Source organism: Mytilus edulis, chromosome 10 (assembly GCF_963676685.1).
Source record: "Mytilus edulis chromosome 10, xbMytEdul2.2, whole genome shotgun sequence".
In the NCBI taxonomy this organism is placed as follows: Eukaryota; Metazoa; Mollusca; class Bivalvia; order Mytilida; family Mytilidae; genus Mytilus; species Mytilus edulis.
Genome location: NC_092353.1, coordinates 25877283 through 25896481, shown reverse-complemented (window position 1 = coordinate 25896481; position 19199 = coordinate 25877283). Strand labels below are relative to the sequence as shown.

Sequence of the window (19199 nt, the reverse complement as noted above, 5' to 3'; positions counted from 1 at the left end):
TAGGTCAATCTTTACCTTTCAGTGTTTATTATTCTTATTAGCACAATGATTATTATGCTCCAACTAGGGGCATTTTGTTTTTCGGTTTGTTCATCAGCCTGTTCTGCTTCAGGTTAAAGTTTTAGGTCAAGGTAGTATCAACTTGGAACTTAGTACACATGTTCCCTATGTTATGATCTTTCTTATTATAGTTATAAGGAACCTAAGTGTCTATGTAATCTTTTATTTCAGATCTAGTTATAATGGAGAAAAGTGAAATGGAATGTCAGCTAAATTCTGTAATTCAACAAAAGGTATTTGATATGTCCTTTTATCTGGAGTAAGTTATGAAGTACTATATTTTTTAACCGTGTTTGAATACACTCTGATTGTATGTTGTTTTCTTGTCTGTATGGGTAAGTAGTTTGAACACATCAACTGGAAACTTGGAACACATGTTTGTTATGAAGTCAATCGTATGCCAAGTTAGGGTTTAAACAGGAACTCATTATTCATTGAACATGAAAATGTGACAGTAGGAGCAGTGCATTTTGTCAATTGAACACATGTTCATGTTTATTACTGAAAATATTTTTTGTTTTTGCAGGATCAACTTGAAACTGAACGAGAAGAGAATGTAAAGACCATGAGTGAAATGAACTTAACAATTGAGGAAATCAAATGCAATCTACATAACCATAAAGAAAAATTAAATTTAGAATTTGTAAGAAAATTTACAGTGATTGGAAGACATTAATTTAACAAACATTACTTGATGATAAGATATAAACATCAAGATAATTACAGACTGTTTTGTCGATCTATAATAGGCTGATTAAGAAAATATGATATTAATGAGGATTTTTAGTAGATCATTTCACAAACTCTCAGAAGCTGGGCTATCCTCAAAAAGTTGTTGGCAGGAAAATAGCATATGTTTGCTCCAAGAAGCCTTTCAAAATTAGGTTTACTTTGATGATAAAATTGATAGGTTTCGTCTCATATAAATATTAATTACAAGATTACAAGATATCAAGAGAAAGTCATTTTTACATAATCTTTTTATTTTCATACATTGGTCAACTTCTCTACATGAATTATTTATCACTTTTTAACATTGAAAACAATTTCTGATTCCTCTCTCCCTCCACTTTTTCAAAAGCTTTGATCTTTTAGAGAAGTTTATAGTAATGCAAAATAGTAAAGTGAATTTATTTAAGCTTTACAGCTGTTTCACTATAAATATCTAAATCAAACCATGTTACCTTTATGCTTTTATCAATTGTCAACGCCATCTCAGATAACATCTAGTAAGAAGTATCATGTGTTCATTAATATCTATCTGCAGCATTTAAAAACTGAAAAAGTGCTAGTAACAGTCTTAATATTAATTTCAAGCCCATATCTCCAACTGCTCAGTCAAAATCTTATCTTGACATACCATATCTTACTCATTTGAAAGATTTTATATTTTTGTGTTCTTTTATTTTGTTCTTCTGTATTAAAATGCAAGGTTGTACTTTTCCTACTCTTGAAAGTAAATCCAATACATTATTTTAACAGGCTACTTCAGATGATCTTAGAAATCAAATTGACATTCTTGACATGGAGAAAAAGAAAATGAATGATGATATTGGAAATCTTGTTCAAGAACTGGCATCTAAAAATGTAAGTCTTTGACTAAAAAACGTTATTTCATTTAAAGTAGATGCAAAGACCATTCCAGAATTTGCCATCAGTTGAAATCTATTTTTTAAAGCTCTGTTGTAGCTAAGGATTAAGTGTAACCCTTATCTATCCGTCTGTCAGTATGTCCCCAGATTGGTTTCCATTCTCTAACTTTAGGTTGCCTCTACCAAATAGATCTTATACACAATGGTTATTACGACAAAACACAGATAAAATTTGGAAATTGGGTGGCGTCACTTTTACTGTTCATGAGTTATGCCCTTTTATCAACATAAAAATTGCTTAATTTTTTCGTCTCCGTTCTCTAACTTAATTTTGCCTCAACCAAATGATTTAAAATGTATACACAATGCTTATTACTACAAAACACAGATCAAGTTTGAAATTTGGTGGCATTACTTAATACCATTCATATCATTGCACTTAATAAACATGAATATTGCTGAATTTTGTACGCAAAGGGGATCTTTTGAAGACCATGATTAAGGTGACATCATAAACTATGAGTTTTTAAAATAAGTTCTGTAATGAGTAAAAAAGAACTTGCTATTTCCCTTAAATATATTAAACAGATTTGTGTTGCATTCTGTAATGTATAATACTTATATTTGTGTGTGTAGGAAATTTTGCAAAGGCTTCAATCAGATATTGCAGAGCAGAGAACTGGATCCTCATGTTTGAATGATGAAGTAGCAAGAATGTCACAATTGCTGCAGGAAGAAAGGTATGAAAGCAATATATGTTACTGTGGATTCATTTATTTTCATTGGTTCCAATTTTTGTGAATTGAGGAAAACTTTCATTTTTATGGATATTGATTTTGTGGTTTTGCCAAATTCTGTATACTAGCTTATTGAACGTTTATAATTCCTTGAACATTTTAATTTGTGGTTGAACTATACCAATAATTCACAAAAATTAGTATTCAACAAATAATGATGAACCACAGTATGTTTTATTGCCAGATGCATCAAAATTATGTTCCTCATGACTAAATACCTCTGACTTTGAATTTTATGTAACTCATACATAATGCTAAGAACCAAAAGTCTAAGACAAAGTTTGAATATGAACATTATTAAGATAGTAGTGTTTATTGATCTACTAAATTTAGGAATTGTCTTTCATAACTCTCTCCTTGGCATAACAGACTTTTGGTAATGGTTATAATTGTGTTTTTGTTGTTCCATAAATTGAATTTATGTATTTTTTTCTTTTAAATAGTGAAAAATTGGAAGATATGTTCATACAGAAAAGAAACCTTGGTGATGAACTTCAGAGTTTACAACAAGAATTATTGAATAAGGACACAGAGCTTAATTCAAAGCATAAGGATCTTGAGGTTATTATTTATCAAAAATGTTGAAGCATTTTGTCAGAATATAGGTAGTTTTATATCAATGAAATTGTTTGTGTGAGTCTGTGACATAACTTTTATTATGTTTCTCTCACTTTTGCATTAAAACTGTTACATAATTACTGCTTTCATTATGAATTAAAGTGTTCAGTTGATAACAAAAATTCTTAAAGCTGCTCTAGCAGTTGAGACAAGCCTTTGATTCATTGCTTTTGGATTTCTCCAATCATAAACAAAATAATTACATTACATTTTGAAGTATACACAAAGCATAACTGTGTAACTTACACAAGGGAATTTATCATTCTTTGTGCATATATATGTAAGACTCAGATCGACGTCCAAACCTTACGTCACATTCTCAAATCGACGTCCAATATTTTAATCCTCAAATCGACGTCCAAATCTGACGTCACATTCTCAAATCGACGTCCAATATTTTGATCCTCTAATCGACGTCCAAATATTGCTAAAAAACAACGACCTACATTTATTGTGGTCTTCTGTATTCAATGTCATTTTCAATATGGCTTTTAATAATGAAGCGGATTTAAATCAATAACATTACCGTATGGTTTTTATCATTGTTGATGGCCGTATGGTTGCCTTTATTTCAACTCTGGTGGATGTTTGTCTTAGTAAAAATCATACCACATCTTTTTGTTTTAAATGAATATAATTTAATTCCGAAAAATGTATCAAAACCTAATTAGATAGCTGGTAATAAAAAAAAACATATTTTTTTAAATATATTTTATTTGGCACTGATTTTAAATATATTTTATTTGGCACTGAGAATATGTTTAACAATTGTAAGGTCTAAGCTGGTATCTGTTGAGTTCAAATTTGTATTTTGTATTGTCATCTTCTATTACAAACAATTTTCCTCTTGACATATTATTGATGATATTTATACATTTTCCTTTTCTCCAGTATCCACTAACAAATACGGCTGTTCCCTTGTTCATGGCGGTATTGGTCCTAAACTGTAAAACTTCTCCCACTGCAGGTGTAAATACATTTTCGGAGTCTCCACCAAATAACTCTAAGGGATATAATTCTAGCTGTTTTTCCTTCAAATATTCCATTAGTCCCTCGTTAACAAATTGATTTTGTGAAGTACATGGATTCTAAAAAATAGATTATAAGTCTAAAAGTACATTTGAAATTAAGATTTTATATAGCAATTGATTAAATTGACCGAAAAGTATAACTTGTAAATATTAAAAAAAAATTGCACTTTTACGATCAATATGTCGTCAATTAAGATAATATTATCAGTTAGATTTTATAGTTTATCTTTTTAAGTGATAAGCTTAAGTTTAACACTGAAATAATGTAACAAATCATCAATTGTCATCAAAATCTTACGTAATTTGGGTTAATTTCATTTGTAAGATCTGTACCAAACTGGCGCTCGTATAAAGCTCTGTAATAGTGGCTGGCACTGGCCAATGGATCGCAATCAACAGCTTCCTAAAAATAGAAAAAAATGTATAGTTTCAGGTTTTTTTTCCATAAATACGAATATTGTTTAAAACATTTCGGACGTTTATAAATTTGTTGAATCTTATTTAAATATAATATTCATTTCTATTTTCACATAAAGTATATATACATGAGATGTTATTATACTTTATTGAGATAGTCACCCATCAACATTAAAAAATTTGAAAAGCATGTTTAATTGGTATAAGTTAAAACGATTCTTTTCGTGTAGTACTGATTTCGGCGTTTTACGTTTCCGCAAATTGGCATTACTTTTCCGGAAAAAAAAAGATGACGTTTCTGGAAAAAATAGATTACGTTTCCGCATCTTACTTTTCCGGAAAAAAAGTAACTATAATTCCGCAAAAAATAATTATTAATTGTCCGCAAATAATTAAGGAATACCTGTTGATCGAAAGCAAAGCCATAATAAAAAAAATCAGTATTTATTAAGTTAAAGGTCATCAAAACATGCTAGCAAAAATCATCATTAAAATGGATGAAAACATATGTTCAAAAGTTAGCACTAATCCGATATAACTTGATATGAATTCATAAGTCAGTTCTTGCAGATATATTTGTAGCCCACACGTCGTACAAAGTCCACAGTAGTACATTCTCCGTTTAAAAGTTTTATATTTTGTTCAAGAAGGAAGTTCATCTTCTCCTTTTTATACTTCCGAACGGGTGCTTTTACAGTTAGAGTTCTCATCTTAATGTAAGATGTTGTTTGCAGTTTCAATAACACATCGACACAGACAACAGGGGTGGATCTAGCCATTTTAAAAAGGGGGGGTCCCAACCCAGGACAAAAAGGGGGGTTCCAACTATAGGTTCCCCCTTCAAATGCATTGATCGGCCAAAAAAAGGGGGGTTCCAACCCCCTCCCCCTGGATCCGCCAATGGACAAAAAAGAAAAGACTCGGCACCATTCATTGTTCTCTTTTGGTCGGGGTCAGGACGTGATGCCCAAATGGTTGGTGGAAATCTCGAATTGCTATCTATATAAAACTCCAATATATAATCGGCAAACTTTATGCATTTATCGTCAGATGGAGAATCAGCTATCAATTCAACAAAGCATGCTTTAATCATGTCAGTTGGTAAGTAAGCCAAACCAAAGAAATGTGTTAGCCATTTACCAAAATCCAGAGTCAACTAGTTATATCTAATATATTGAAGATATAAGATCAGAACCTTTTCTTTATTAAGAAAATAAAATAAAATATTTATCTAATATAATTATATTCACATATTTATAATTTACCAGGTAATTTTCTGGAAAAGTAATAAATACAAATTGCGGAAACGTATACTTTAAATTTGCGGAAACGTAGTATTGGGACTTTGGAAAATTAGCGGAAATGCAATACGCCCACTGATTTGTTATAATTAAATTAAATTTTTATTGTTTATGAACTTTAAAAAATATATGTAATCCTCTTACAAACTTTTCAAATAAAACATTTTATTATGTCAATTTATTTGTTTTGCAATTTAGCGTTTACTTTCACAAGTTTTCAACAGTAAATTTATACACACGTACATCATCACAAATTCTTTCATCAGGATTTTCTTCTACAGGATTTGACTGTTTTGATATCTCTGCTTCCTTATTGACATTTTCAGTGATGTTATTGTTATTCGTAGAATTAATTTGTCCTCTACTTGTTTCTTCTTCATTCGTGTCCATTTCAAGTATATCCATAGCTTCTGGGTTAAAAAATATATTTATATATTATTCTTTATTATTTAAAGTTTAGAACCGTCCCTCTTGGTTTTATGCAATTTATTTATTTTTGAAATTATTCCAGTTAACATTGTCTGAACAAATATTTAACCTTTTATTGTATTAAACACCTCTCCCTTAAAAATATTCAACAAAAAATAGTTTAACTTTTAGCAGCAACTATGCAGTTCGAGTACACCGAAATAAAGAAAGATCCCTAAATATGTAAATGCATAATACTTTAAAGAGTTTAAAAAAAAACACAAAAAAAAAAAACATTTATAATACTACTACAGCTACCATAAGGTACGTCAAAATGGTATGCATATCCGTATGATATAATTGTACTAGCCTGGTGTCCAATTAGAATATCAAGTATGCTACATACATACAAATTTAGCAGTGTATATAGACATCAGACCGTACGTAGTCCCGCGGAAACCAGCTTCACAAGGATAACATGTGTACATGTACCTACTTCAATTTTAGTTAGTAAGTGACAAAGTATTAACGTTTGTCGTAGACTACTATAATATTATAGTATATATTTATTGTTGTTTTTTTAACGTCCAGTGGCAAATATTTAGTAGATTCTAGAACGATATATAGTCGTCTTAGCATATTTTTAATGACGATTTTGGATACTTTTAGCACGCTAGTGTAGAATTTTACCAGTAAATATCAAATACATGTATACATGCATCTTTACAGCATGTATATGATGAACTGTGTGGTTTTTTGTTGTTATTAACTTGGACTCGAAAATCCAAAAGCTATTTAGCAAAAAATGAATTATTTTATGTGCAAAAGTTAACACTGAAAATCTCCTTTTTTGGTAAAAAAATATACTTTAATAAAAAAACAATGTACTAAATTTATACCTTCAAATGAAATATTTTCTTCACTAGGATAAACCCCGTCATTTGTGTGCACACTAATGAAACCATCACCGACCTCGGGCTGATAGGTCTCTGTAGATTCTTCTGTACCATGAGGTTCTAAATCTTTATCCTCTACATCCAAATGTGCTGTGGTCAAAAATAGTCTCTCCTCTTGGGTGAGGATTGTGAATGGAATCTACAAATATTTTAAAATGTAAAACTATTAAAAATCAGCTAATTGCATGAGATGCAGTAATATCTAAAGTACATACGCGCGTTATTCAGTGTGTACCAAATTTTTTATGTTATTTCTTCATAGACAGAAAAAGTATTACAGTTATTCCTTAAATAAATTAAATTGAACATTTACAAATATTTTGCAAATACGGAATTCAAGGTTCCCTTTGTTTTTAATAAAATAGCGTTACATCAGAAATTTAGCATATTCATATATATTTTTAATCAATTAAATAATAATATGTTTTCAACGAAACTTACCTGTTCATCTACTGGGGGAGCGAAGTTTGGTCGCTGGAAAAATAACTGATAAGGCGTTGCTGGCTTTGTGGCTTTGTGGACTCTGTTATTGTAGTTATAGTAAAACTCTTGAAGTTCAGAAGGCCAGTCTTTGTGTACAGACATCTGGATTCTAAAATACTCTGTTAACGTTCTGTTAAACCTTTCTACCCGGCCCTGGCTTTGGGGATGATAAGGACGCCCATGAATTTGTCGTGTTTTAAAAACATCAATAACATCTGCTAGGTTGGAGTTTGAAAATTCTTTTCCATTATCAGACTGTAAAATTCTTGGTGATCCTAACAGGTAAAGATACTTTAGAATTAAATCTGCTATTTCTTTAGCAGTTTTGGTTTTTGTTGGTCCTCCAAAGGCAAATCTTGAATAACAATCAATTATGTTGCATGCATATGTATATCCTCTTACTGCTGGCATCTTTTTCAAATCTACTTGCCAGCGACTGTTTGGATACGTAGCTGGAATTGGTCTGCGCGTTGTAGTAGTTTTTGGTAAATCAATAGCACTGGCACATTGCTGACACTTAACTTCTGTTTTGAACAGAATTTTAATGGTTTCTCTGACAACGGGAAATACTGTTGTCCTCAGTGCTTCGTATATTGTGTCTGCTTTTCTGTGGTCCTTTTTATGATTTTCTTTTATCATATTCACCAAATCATTTTTGCTAACACATCTTCTGTGGTGAACATTTAAATCAATAGATTTTCTGAACAAACAATCTGTATTTTGATCATAGAAATATTGACTTAATACCGTTTTTACTACTCTCTCAGATAATCCAAGTTTTAGTTCTGCAATAATTTTTTTCGGACCCCATTTGCTGTTTTGTTCTTTTGCTTTAGCTATTTCCACATAATAAGGCATGTCGGCCCAAAATGTCTCGGCATTCGGATCTTTGCTTATCCCTTTTTTTCTTTTTCTTTCGAAAACATACCCTTCATCCGGTACTGTGTTGGTTTGTTCCATCATTGCTGTCTGAAAGACACTTACTACGTCATCTTATAAAGTTATGACGTCATTGCTGCCAGTTCATTAAACGGACGTCGATTAGAGAAGCTGAAAATTGGACGTCGATTAGAGAAGCCAAAAATTGGACGTCGATTAGAGGGGCATAAAATTGGCCGTCGATTTGGAGTCTTGTTTTATTGTTACGTAAGAATTGGACGTCGATTTGAGGAACGGACGTCGATTAGAGACCGGACGTCGATCTGAGTCTTACATATATATGTTTAAAGCACAAGTTTTATAACATACTTTAGAATGAAATGAAAGGACAAGGTATGATAAGGGCTATTTTTGGCCCCCTCTCCAAATAAGTTTAAATTGATATCAATGATGGTCTTAGTGTAGACACTTGAAAAAATAATGATTTTATTGTGTTCCGGTGAAAGGAAGGTTGCCTAGCAACGGTTTTTATTAAGAATGAAAATTATCACATATTAATTGTTTTATCAGTAAAAATTTAAATATTTGCATATGATATTGTTTGTCCAAGAAGAACTTGAAGTCACAAATAAAATACCCTTTGATTTTGTTTATTATATGCTTAAAAACAACCTTGGCAACAGAAATGTTGCCTAGCAACGGTTAAAAAATTGGTGCTTGCCCCTCTTAAGTATGAATTAAGCTGTTGTTTGAAGATTTTTCTTTCCATTTGGTGTTTCATTCCAATATTTTTCATATACATCTTTTTTTATTCTTTACAAATTCCGTATTGAGCATAGCAACAGAGTGTTGTTTAGCAACAGCAAAACATGTTTGAATTAAAGCCAACTACAAATCAATAAGTCATTTTATTGAACCAATTAAATTGAATGCAATGCAGATTGTCTGTTTGTGAACATGTTTAGTTAGAAATGAAAACTTAGTTCAATTGTAGGTCACTACACGCTGATCAACAACTAAGTTACATAACAAGTGCATATCAACCATGCAATAATAGGTTCTTTATATTTTTTGAAGTATGAGCTTAGTTATTTTTTAAGAATATACTTCCTAATACGGTGTTACACTATAATATAAACATCTAGATTATCATTATTTTTTGGACGAATTCTACATCGAGTATAGAATCCCACATCTTGCTAAGCAACATCAAACATTTTTTTAAATTGTAGACCACTACAAAATCTTTGTTTCAATGTGAAAGTCTTTTCATGAAAACAAGAATATATAGGATTTAATAATTTGAGATGAGTTTGAACAGCTTTTAAAGATACTTAACAGTTAATGGAACGAAAGAGACGTGACTTGTACCACTTACAGACATTGTGTTGAATAAAATGTCTCATCCAGGCAATTACGATTTAATATGATGTAGGGGTTGGAATGTGTCCTCTGCATGGGTACAAAACCTATGGTGAATTAGAAACGACTTATCAAGGCAAAAAAGGGGGGTGTATAAATCATTTTTGACGTTATTAACGAGGCATTAATTGACCTAAGAAATTAAGCCTATTGTGAAGTAAAGAAACTGGCATAGCCTGTAAGAACATATATGGTTTAAGGGTTGGACAATCATTTAACCATGAAATTAAAGGTCAATTAATTGGACCTTGAGATCAACGGTAAATGTCATAACGATATTAAAATAGAGAATGGAAATGGGAAATGTATCAAAGAATGTATCAAAGAGACAACAACCCGACCATAGAAAAAACAACAGCAGAAGGTCACCAACAGGTCTTCAATGTAACGAGAAATTCCCGCACCCGGAGTCGTCCTTCAGCTGGCCCTTAAACAAATATATACTAGTTCAGTGATGATGAACGCCATACCTAATTTCCAAATTGTACACAAGAAACTAAAATTAAAATAATACAAGTCTAACAAATACCAGAGGCTCCTGACTTGGGACAGGCGCGAAAATGCGGCGGGGTTAAACATGTTTATGAGATATCAACCCTCCCCCTATACCTCTAGCCAATGTAGAAAAGTAAACGCATAACAATACGTACATTTAAAATTCAATTCAAGAGAAGTCTGAGTCTGATGTCAGAAGATGTAACCAAAGAAAATAAACAAAATTAGACTGTTATGATATTTGAGTCATGGCTATACACTGTATGCCAAATATCATAAGTCAATGTATAAAAACTAAATAAGTGTAGACCGGGACAGTGTGTATGAGAATAAAATTCCAAAAAAGAAGAAGAATAGTTATGTTTTTGAAGTATACTGATATTTCTATATGAAGATAACTTCAAATACAAAACATTCCTAAGCTTGAAAACATGTTTGTTTGAAAATAATCATCTGTAAAGTTAGATTAAAGGGTGCTTGCAATTTCCTGACGTTTTGTCAATGGGGGGCACATATTCGCCGTTTTTACACATCTATTTAAAACCAATTTAAAATATTAAATAAATATCAAATAAATGCAGCTTTTTATAATATTTATCAAATAAATTTCATTATAGATGAACAGCAGACATTTCAAAGGTGTAAAAAAAACAGAAATTTAGGCCAATCAGTCAAAAAATTACTAAGAAAAAAATCTTTGAAAATCCTGTTTTTCATTCAGGAAATTGACCGAAAAATTGTTGTCCGTTTTTCGATCTTTTGCAGTTAGTGTCGTAATTTTGTTAAAGTTTAAAAAATAATCATATTTGTTATAAAATTATAATTTATCGGCATATTTTCTTCCATTTCAGCCATCCTTTGAAGTGTTTATACCTCAAAATCATAAAACGGCGAAATTGTGTCCCCGGCGAATATGGGCCTCCCACTCTATGTTGCAAAAGTTATTTCTTTTGGGTGGATGTGTATGTTTAAGCGCGGATTCATATAAGATGGATTCTTACAGTATGCACCCTTTTATTAATTCATTGTACCATTTAATAAATATAATAAATGAATTAAAACGCCTGATATCGTGGGTTCTGACACCGGCCTGGTCAAACTTAAGACTTAAAAATTGGTATTTGCTGATTTCCGTTAATCAATTGGCATTAAGGGGTAAGAACAAAAACTAGTTGGATCGGAGTGTCAAGTTAGGGTAATATGTCTTATTTCTTATGCAGCAAAAATACTGCAATCTGATTGGTTAATTACCCAGGTGTAAATAACACCCCACCCTGGTTCACCCGGGGATAAATAAAATTTTGCCAAAAATTTCAGATTTTTTTTTTTTTGCCAAGATAAAAAAAAATAAAAAAAAAAAAAAAAAAATCAAAACAAAATGTTAAAAAATTTAATAAGCAAAAATTAAAAAAAATTAAAAAAAATATTTCAAAAAATTTTAAAAATATTTCAATTTTTTTTTTTTCGGAAAACTCAAAGAACACAAAAATTTCTCGATTTTTCCAAAAATTATGTAAAAAGTATTTCACAATGAGCAGCAACATGGACATTGACAAAATGTTACGCTGTAAATTTTTCATTACCTTTTTTTCAATTTTACATCCTGGTTTCAAAATGAGTAAAGGAATTGTTCATAAGAAATAAATTCGTTATCTTGGTGTAATCAGGGGTGTACGGAATTTTACACCATTGTTGAAAATTCATACACCCATTCGGCTGCGCCTCAGGGTGTATGAATTTTCAACAACGGTGTAAAATTCTGTACACCCCTGATTACACCAAGATAACTAATATTCCAACGGACTGTAACCTTTTAAGATATAGCACAATAAAAATTAATGAAACAAACAACCCATGCAGCAACATGATGTCCAAAAGTTAGCACTTTGTGTAAACATGAATCATTATTGAAATAGTAACTTTTATGAATTAACTGTTAACAAAACTGTATATTGTTTGCAAAAACTACGGATAATATATTCAGGAATAAATAACCTTTATTCACAAAAAAAAAAAAAAATCGGAATTTTGAGCCTTTTTAATATGGTCATTTGACATTTTTTATTCGACCGTCACTGATGAGTCTTTTGTATGCGAAACACACGTCTTACAAGCAAGATATCTTTAATTATGATGCGTTTTATTCCTTTCATATTCAATACTTATTTTATTTTCTTTGACGTGTAAATATCTGATTAAAAAATAAAAGAAGCTTTTATTCTTTTGAATATGTTTAACTTCATTATACATGTAGTGCTGTTATTTTAGAAGATATATGATTGATTGAATGTTGTTTTCTGACCGTCCAGTGACAAATACTTTATGCATGCAAATTTTAACGGAAAGATATGTAGAGAATAATTTGCAAACAAGAAATACGAAGTAACACGCGTTGTCGTCAAGATAGAACAACGGGAAGGCAGGTGACAATTACAAATAATAAGTTCAATAAATTCAACACCATGACCAAAAAAATAACTCAAGATACATAATTTAGATCATAAAAGTGTTGGATAGTTTTGTTTAATCTTGATAATTGCTACACTTACACAATTAACTAATTAAAATTGTCACATGGTGTCTACTTATGTGATATGAATAACAATGTATGTTATTATTCACAGTTCTGTAGTTTATTTTCGCCATCTGTATTTTTATTAAATGATTGTCTAAAATGTTAACTTGGCATGCCATACTTGGTAGAAATGCGGACGTGAAAGAAAGCACCTTTCACAAAAGTGTCAATGGAGATTAAAACATTCCAGGGCGACGATTTTGTCAAATTATGACACAAAATACGTATATGCACTTTTTGAGTATGAACCAGTTATTATATTCATTCACAATTACGTTCCCAGTATTTCTCTGAAGTTTATCACAGTTCCGTCTAATTTTGGGTCAAATTTCGACGGTCTGCTAAAATGTCACTTTAAATTCAAGAATAATGAGTAAAGGAATATCCTGTTTTCCTGTCTCAAATATGTTTATTTTTCGTCCTAAAGAAACTAGCCATTATTATAGCGTAGCAAGAATACATTTCCGTCGTCGGATCTAGTAAATACCGGAAATCATCTCCGGTCCGCAGTTCGGTTAAAAATTTCGATGATTCAATGAAAACAACGACGATTTTTTGTCACTTTTTTGAATTTTTAACTATGAGCGTACTTACGACCCACTAAAATATTTGAACTGCATCAACATTTATGTTCATGGAATGCCTGGTATAAATATGATCGTGGGTCGTAGGTACCCTCATAGTTGAAAATGCAGAAAAAGGTTTGGAAACTGCCATTTTTCTGCCTTTTTCCAGAAGCTTGAGGTCTTTACAGCAACAGAGCATGAATGATATCAACGGAAGTTGAAAAATCTATTGATGTTTACAAAAATATAGGTTTTAAACTTTAAAAATAATGTATTATATTTAATAGCAAGTCACTTTTAATTTGAACGAAATTAGGGGGCCGTTCTCTGATGCTTATCGTACCTTGTCCTTTGATACACTACCTTACCATAATGTAGGGTTATCATATTTTATCTTCCTTCTAATGTACACTTTTTTTTCCAATTCTTTCAGAAATCCTCCAAATTGGTGAAAAAGCTAGAAACAAAACTTGAGGAATGTACCAATTCAGAAGAACAGCTAAGGTTTGTTTGAAAGAACCGTCAGAAGGCAAATACAAATTTCAAAGGAAGGCCTGTATGAAAGCAAATCAACCAAGAATTTTATTAAAAAAAAAAAAAAGTTTTGAAATTAGCTATTTAGTAGACTCTGATAAATTGGTTTATCATCTATAATTATGTAAACCTTTGATCCAGTTAAATTTATTAGGCAAAACCTGACCTACTTGACCAAAGTCTTTACTCCTGAAATATGGATATAAATAACTGAGAAATAGCATTTACCTCAAATTATATGCATTATTTTATTATGTTTGAATATAAACAAATGTCAAATCCTTGGTTTGTTGTGTTTGTGTACTTCCAAAAAAAAAATGTAGTACACACATATTGTAATGAAGCTGAAGTACAGGGATTACATATTCTATAAAAAAAAAATCTGAATGATTTGCCCAAATCACTGACATATTAAGATGGTAAACCTCATTCTTTCTAAATAAAAATTGAAATGTAATAATCAAGTATGCAGTCTTGACATACATTGCTCTGTGTGAAAGATTTTGTATTATATTTGGGAATACAAAGTTAAATGATATATATTCTTTCATTTATAGATTTGAGATTCAGGATCTAAAATCCAGTTTAGAAATAAAGATATCAGAAATTGAAAATTTAAATGAGAATAGAGAAGAGCAGGTAGTGTATATAATAAAGTCAATTGTGTCTTTAATCATGTGAGAATTAAGTTATTGAAGCAGGCTTAATAATGTTTGAATACCATAGAGAGAAAAGTCTTATATAGAGATGTTTACTTATACATTTTTTTTCTTATACAGACAAATGCATCATATCTCATATTTCTGTATCATTTTCAACTTTCAAAATAACTACAACCAACAACTATTTTTTAGATAATTTTGCATAATGGTAGTAGATGCATACTGAAAAAGACCCATGACCCTCATTCAATAATTAAACTTCCTTCCTCCTTTCTTACTCTGGAATGACAAATCAATACTTAAAAGCAAGTTAGTTTTAGCTATTCCTCCAAAAATAAAAGTAAACGATTCGAGCATTCAGGGCATGAGCTGGTTCAAAATTGACTTAAATTTGACAGTCCAAAATATCTGCAATGACAAACTCAATATCAAATGGAGTTTACTTTTACCAATACTAACAACAATATAAAGTTTAAAGTGAATTAATTCAAGCATTCTCACTTTAATCAGGGATATGGGGTGAAAAAATACATTTGATGTGCTGATAATGGTTAAGTCCTGTAAGTGGAAAAACAAACATAAAATAATGTTTGAATAGAAAGGAAGCACTCTTCATTTCTTCAAATATGACAAATAAAGCTACAAATTATGAATTTACTTGTAATTATTAAACTCTTCTTCATCTTAATATTTGAATTTATTTTTACATGTATTTCCATTTTACAAAAATATAGAAGCAATGTTTTTTTGTATAATTTATCATATAAATATTTTCTACTTTTTTTTTATAACAACAGGATAAAGTGTTAAATGATGAATTGGAACATAAAGCAAAAGAAACCAATGCTTTAGATACCAAAATAAAAAATCTTAAAGAGAATGTCTCAACAAAGACAAAACAAGTAAAGGAACTTGAAAAGGAGGTAGGTAGTTGCCAGTCAGAGATGACATTTACACAAAACATTTATAAAAAGACATGTGCATCATTTGTGAAAAATATGTATCAAGTAGATAATGCATGGTATTAAAAAATGGAAATAATGCAAAAAAAAACTTTATGTCAGATGCTCTTTTGGCAGATTTTGCAGTTTTGCACTAATTGTTGGATTTTGAAGCCCTAATGCTTATTAATAATTGTTTAACAATTCAAAAATGCAGATTCTGATGTCTGACAGACTCATTTCTGAATGCTGGTTTTTTTTCCCCCATTTCTAAATACTGGTTTTTTTTCCCCATAGATTGGCAATTCTATTTTGAATTTCAATTTTCAAATTCAAAGCACCAAATAAATGACCTTATCATACATTTATCTGGATGGAAACAGTTTTTTCTTGATATTTTTTTCCCCTCAGCTTCATTGTCAAAGGTTGACGTTTAGGGAAATAAATATTAATCAGTTAACATCATAATTATAAACTGGATTAAGCCAAATCACCAAAACTGTTAATAAAGAAAATACCTGCAACTTAACCCTTTCAACGCTATACGTGTCATATGCCGCGATGAAGTACGCTGTCCGCCACTGCTATTCGCGGCATATGACGCAATGACAATGGATTTTTCATCAGGACTCTTAAACCATTCGGTTTTTATACGGGTCCTCTCTAATTTTTCCTCGTATGAATAGAGGATATACAAGGTCTCATTTGCACTTGAAATCCTGGCAATTTTTAAAGTAAAAGCATGCAGTAGAAGCAAAATAAAAACAAATATTTTGACAAATGCAAATGGTGGAAATAGGAAACGAAGCTGTAAATATGTAAATATTGCAGCATTTCTATGCCGAAAATTACAACAAGGATTAGTTAAAAGGTTTCCTGTTATCTCAATGTGTTTATTTCATTTAATTCGTGGGGGAAATATGATTTGATTGATCATTGCTAGACGTAGAAAAAGTGGGGGAAACAGAGATTGACTGAAAATTTTGAGGACGGAGCCACTTATTTGTGCCACGATTACATTATACATTGTGTATGGTGCAATAGGCTTCAGAATCGAGCAACTAGGGTCTTCTTTATTATATGGCAGATTAAACAACAAAATAAATGTAGATTAAAAGTAGTTTTTATACCCCCGCTTTAAAAAAGGGGGGTATACTGTTTTACCTCTGTCTGTCCTTCCGTCAGTCGGACGTCCGTCCTATGAATATTTTTCGTCGCATTTTTCTTTAGGAACTACAATACAAGAATTTCTGAAATTTGGATTCAGGGTTTATCTAAGTCAGCTATACCGTGTGATGCGTTTTCAGATTCATCACTTGACAACTTCCTGTTTACCGAACACTTGCATGATTTTACACATGATAGCCAAGTTGAAAATTTTCGTCACATTTTTCTCAGGAACTACAATACAAGGATTTCTGAAATTTGGTTTCAGGATTTATCTAAGTCAGCTATACCGTGTGATGCGTTTTCAGATTCATCACTTGACAACTTCCTGTTTACCGAACACTTGTATGATTTTACACATAATAGCCAAGTTGAAAATTTTCGTCACATTTTTCTCAGGAACTGCAATACAAGGATTTCTGAAATTTAATTTCAGGGTTTTGTTAAGTCAGCTATACCGTGTGATGCGTTTTCAGATTGATCACTTGACAACTTCCTATTTACGGAACACTTGTATGATTTTACACATGATAGCCAAGTTGAAAATTTTCGTCACATTTTTCTCAGGAACTATAATACAAGGATTTCTGAAATTTGCTTTCAGGGTTTATCTAAGTCAGCTATACTGTGTGATGTGTTTTCAGATTCATCACTTGACAACTTCCTGTTTACCTAACACTTGTATGATTTTACACATGATAGCCAAGTTGAAAATTTTCGTCACATTTTTCTCAGGAACTGCAATACACGGATTTCTGAAATTTAATTTCAGGGTTTATCTAAGTCAGCTATACCGTGTGATGCGTTTTCAGATTGATCACTTGACAACTTCCTGTTAACCGAACACTTGTATGATTTTACACATGATAGCCAAGTTGAAAATTTTCGTCACATTTTTCTCAGGAACTACAATACAAGGATTTCTGAAATTTGGTTTCAGGATTTATATAAGTCAGCTATACTGTGTGATGCGTTTTCAGATTCATCACAGATTTCAGTCTGAAAAGGAATATACTGTTCTAAACAATGAACACAAAAAAATGCAGCAGCAGCAGCCATTTTTCTATTTTTTTGTGTAGCCTTGAAAGGGTTGATAATGTTGCTTCTACAAATCCATATATTTGGCTCAGCCTTCTTAAGTTATTGTGATTGATTTCAGATGCGTGCATTAAAGTCCAAGGTAACCTCACAGACTAAAGAAACAGAAAACAAAGAGAAACAAATTGAGGAATTAAATGAAGAACTAAGAAATATCAACCAAGAAAAACAAGATTTAGAAACACAAAATATTGAATTGAGATGTCATGCAAATGAAGAAAAGAAAGCTGCAGATGAAGCTAGAAAAGAGGTAATTAAGTGTTTGTTTATTAAAGATGCTTCAATCAGTTGATAATCAGGTGGAGGAATTATGAATCAAGTGTTTGTTTATTAAAGATTCTTCAATCAGTTGATAATCAGGTGGAGGAATTATAAATCAATTTTATTGGTATACAATAGATATCCAGCATTATTTTAAGTAAATTTTCACAACAATTTTCATGCTGTTTTTGAAATATACATGCTTTTGATGTCATAAAATATTTAAATCACGTGAAATCAAATGCACTAGCTAGCTTGTACCTTTAATTATTGTATCAATTATAAGACTTGTAAGACAGGGTTTTATATAATCTTACTGGCATCTACCAGTACTCATATCTTTTGGCTGGCATATACTGTTGAAATTTAACCCTTCCTTTGAAGCCGATCATACATTCATCTAATCAGACTACGGTATTGAAACATGGTACGCATTCTCTTTACATTAACATACTAAACATATTAAACATATTCAAGATGCTTCTTATTTCATATAGTACATCATATGGCAGATGACCTGTTTGTTGAGAGTTTTGGTTGTCACTGATATGAAGATACCTCATGATTTGTATAAACCTATTTCTGGACATTGTTTTACAGAATATTGTAGATTCTATACAGGAATCATTGACCAGTGAAGTTTGATTTCTGGCTTACATCATTTACTATTACAAAGCAAAGGCCAATAAAAGCTTTTATTTCTGGCAGACTTGGTTTTGACCAAGGAGATTTATTAATGTCTGGGTTTTCGGCAATTTGTTTGCTTGCATATCTTTCAGTTTCATTCATTATGTGTTCAAAAATTATTATATTCAAGAAAACCTAGTAGAATCTATTGTACCCTTATCGGCAGCTAAACTGGTAGCTAGGCATGTTGCCCTTCCATCAAAACCTTTAGGTTTGAATAAATGAGGTAAATCCCTTTCATGAATATCA

General features: G+C 31.2%; 3 protein-coding genes across 5 annotated transcripts in view; 1 reads left to right on the top strand and 2 right to left on the bottom strand.

The window, feature by feature from the left end:
* LOC139492079 (synaptonemal complex protein 1-like) overlaps positions 1 to 19199 on the top strand; it is a 57523-nt gene that overhangs the window by 21176 nt on the left and 17148 nt on the right. For all 3 annotated transcript variants that reach the window (XM_071280216.1, XM_071280214.1, XM_071280215.1), the window contains exons 15-23: positions 232 to 293; positions 587 to 703; positions 1543 to 1647; positions 2289 to 2392; positions 2893 to 3010; positions 14034 to 14104; positions 14692 to 14773; positions 15594 to 15719; positions 18064 to 18252. In XM_071280216.1, the coding sequence (XP_071136317.1) occupies positions 232 to 293; positions 587 to 703; positions 1543 to 1647; positions 2289 to 2392; positions 2893 to 3010; positions 14034 to 14104; positions 14692 to 14773; positions 15594 to 15719; positions 18064 to 18252 (974 nt within the window). The remainder of the gene's footprint in view (positions 1 to 231; positions 294 to 586; positions 704 to 1542; positions 1648 to 2288; positions 2393 to 2892; positions 3011 to 14033; positions 14105 to 14691; positions 14774 to 15593; positions 15720 to 18063; positions 18253 to 19199) is intronic.
* Positions 3800 to 6387, bottom strand: LOC139490734 (uncharacterized). The gene is made up of 3 exons (XM_071277701.1): positions 6060 to 6387; positions 4397 to 4501; positions 3800 to 4155 (listed from the first exon to the last, which is right to left on the bottom strand). The coding sequence occupies exons 1-3, from the start codon at positions 6219 to 6221 to the stop codon at positions 3829 to 3831; spliced, it is 594 nt and encodes a 197-aa protein (XP_071133802.1). The 5' UTR covers positions 6222 to 6387; the 3' UTR covers positions 3800 to 3828.
* Positions 7008 to 8661, bottom strand: LOC139490733 (KRAB-A domain-containing protein 2-like). Its single transcript, XM_071277700.1, has 2 exons — positions 7622 to 8661; positions 7008 to 7319 (listed from the first exon to the last, which is right to left on the bottom strand). The coding sequence occupies exons 1-2, from the start codon at positions 8624 to 8626 to the stop codon at positions 7053 to 7055; spliced, it is 1272 nt and encodes a 423-aa protein (XP_071133801.1). The 5' UTR covers positions 8627 to 8661; the 3' UTR covers positions 7008 to 7052.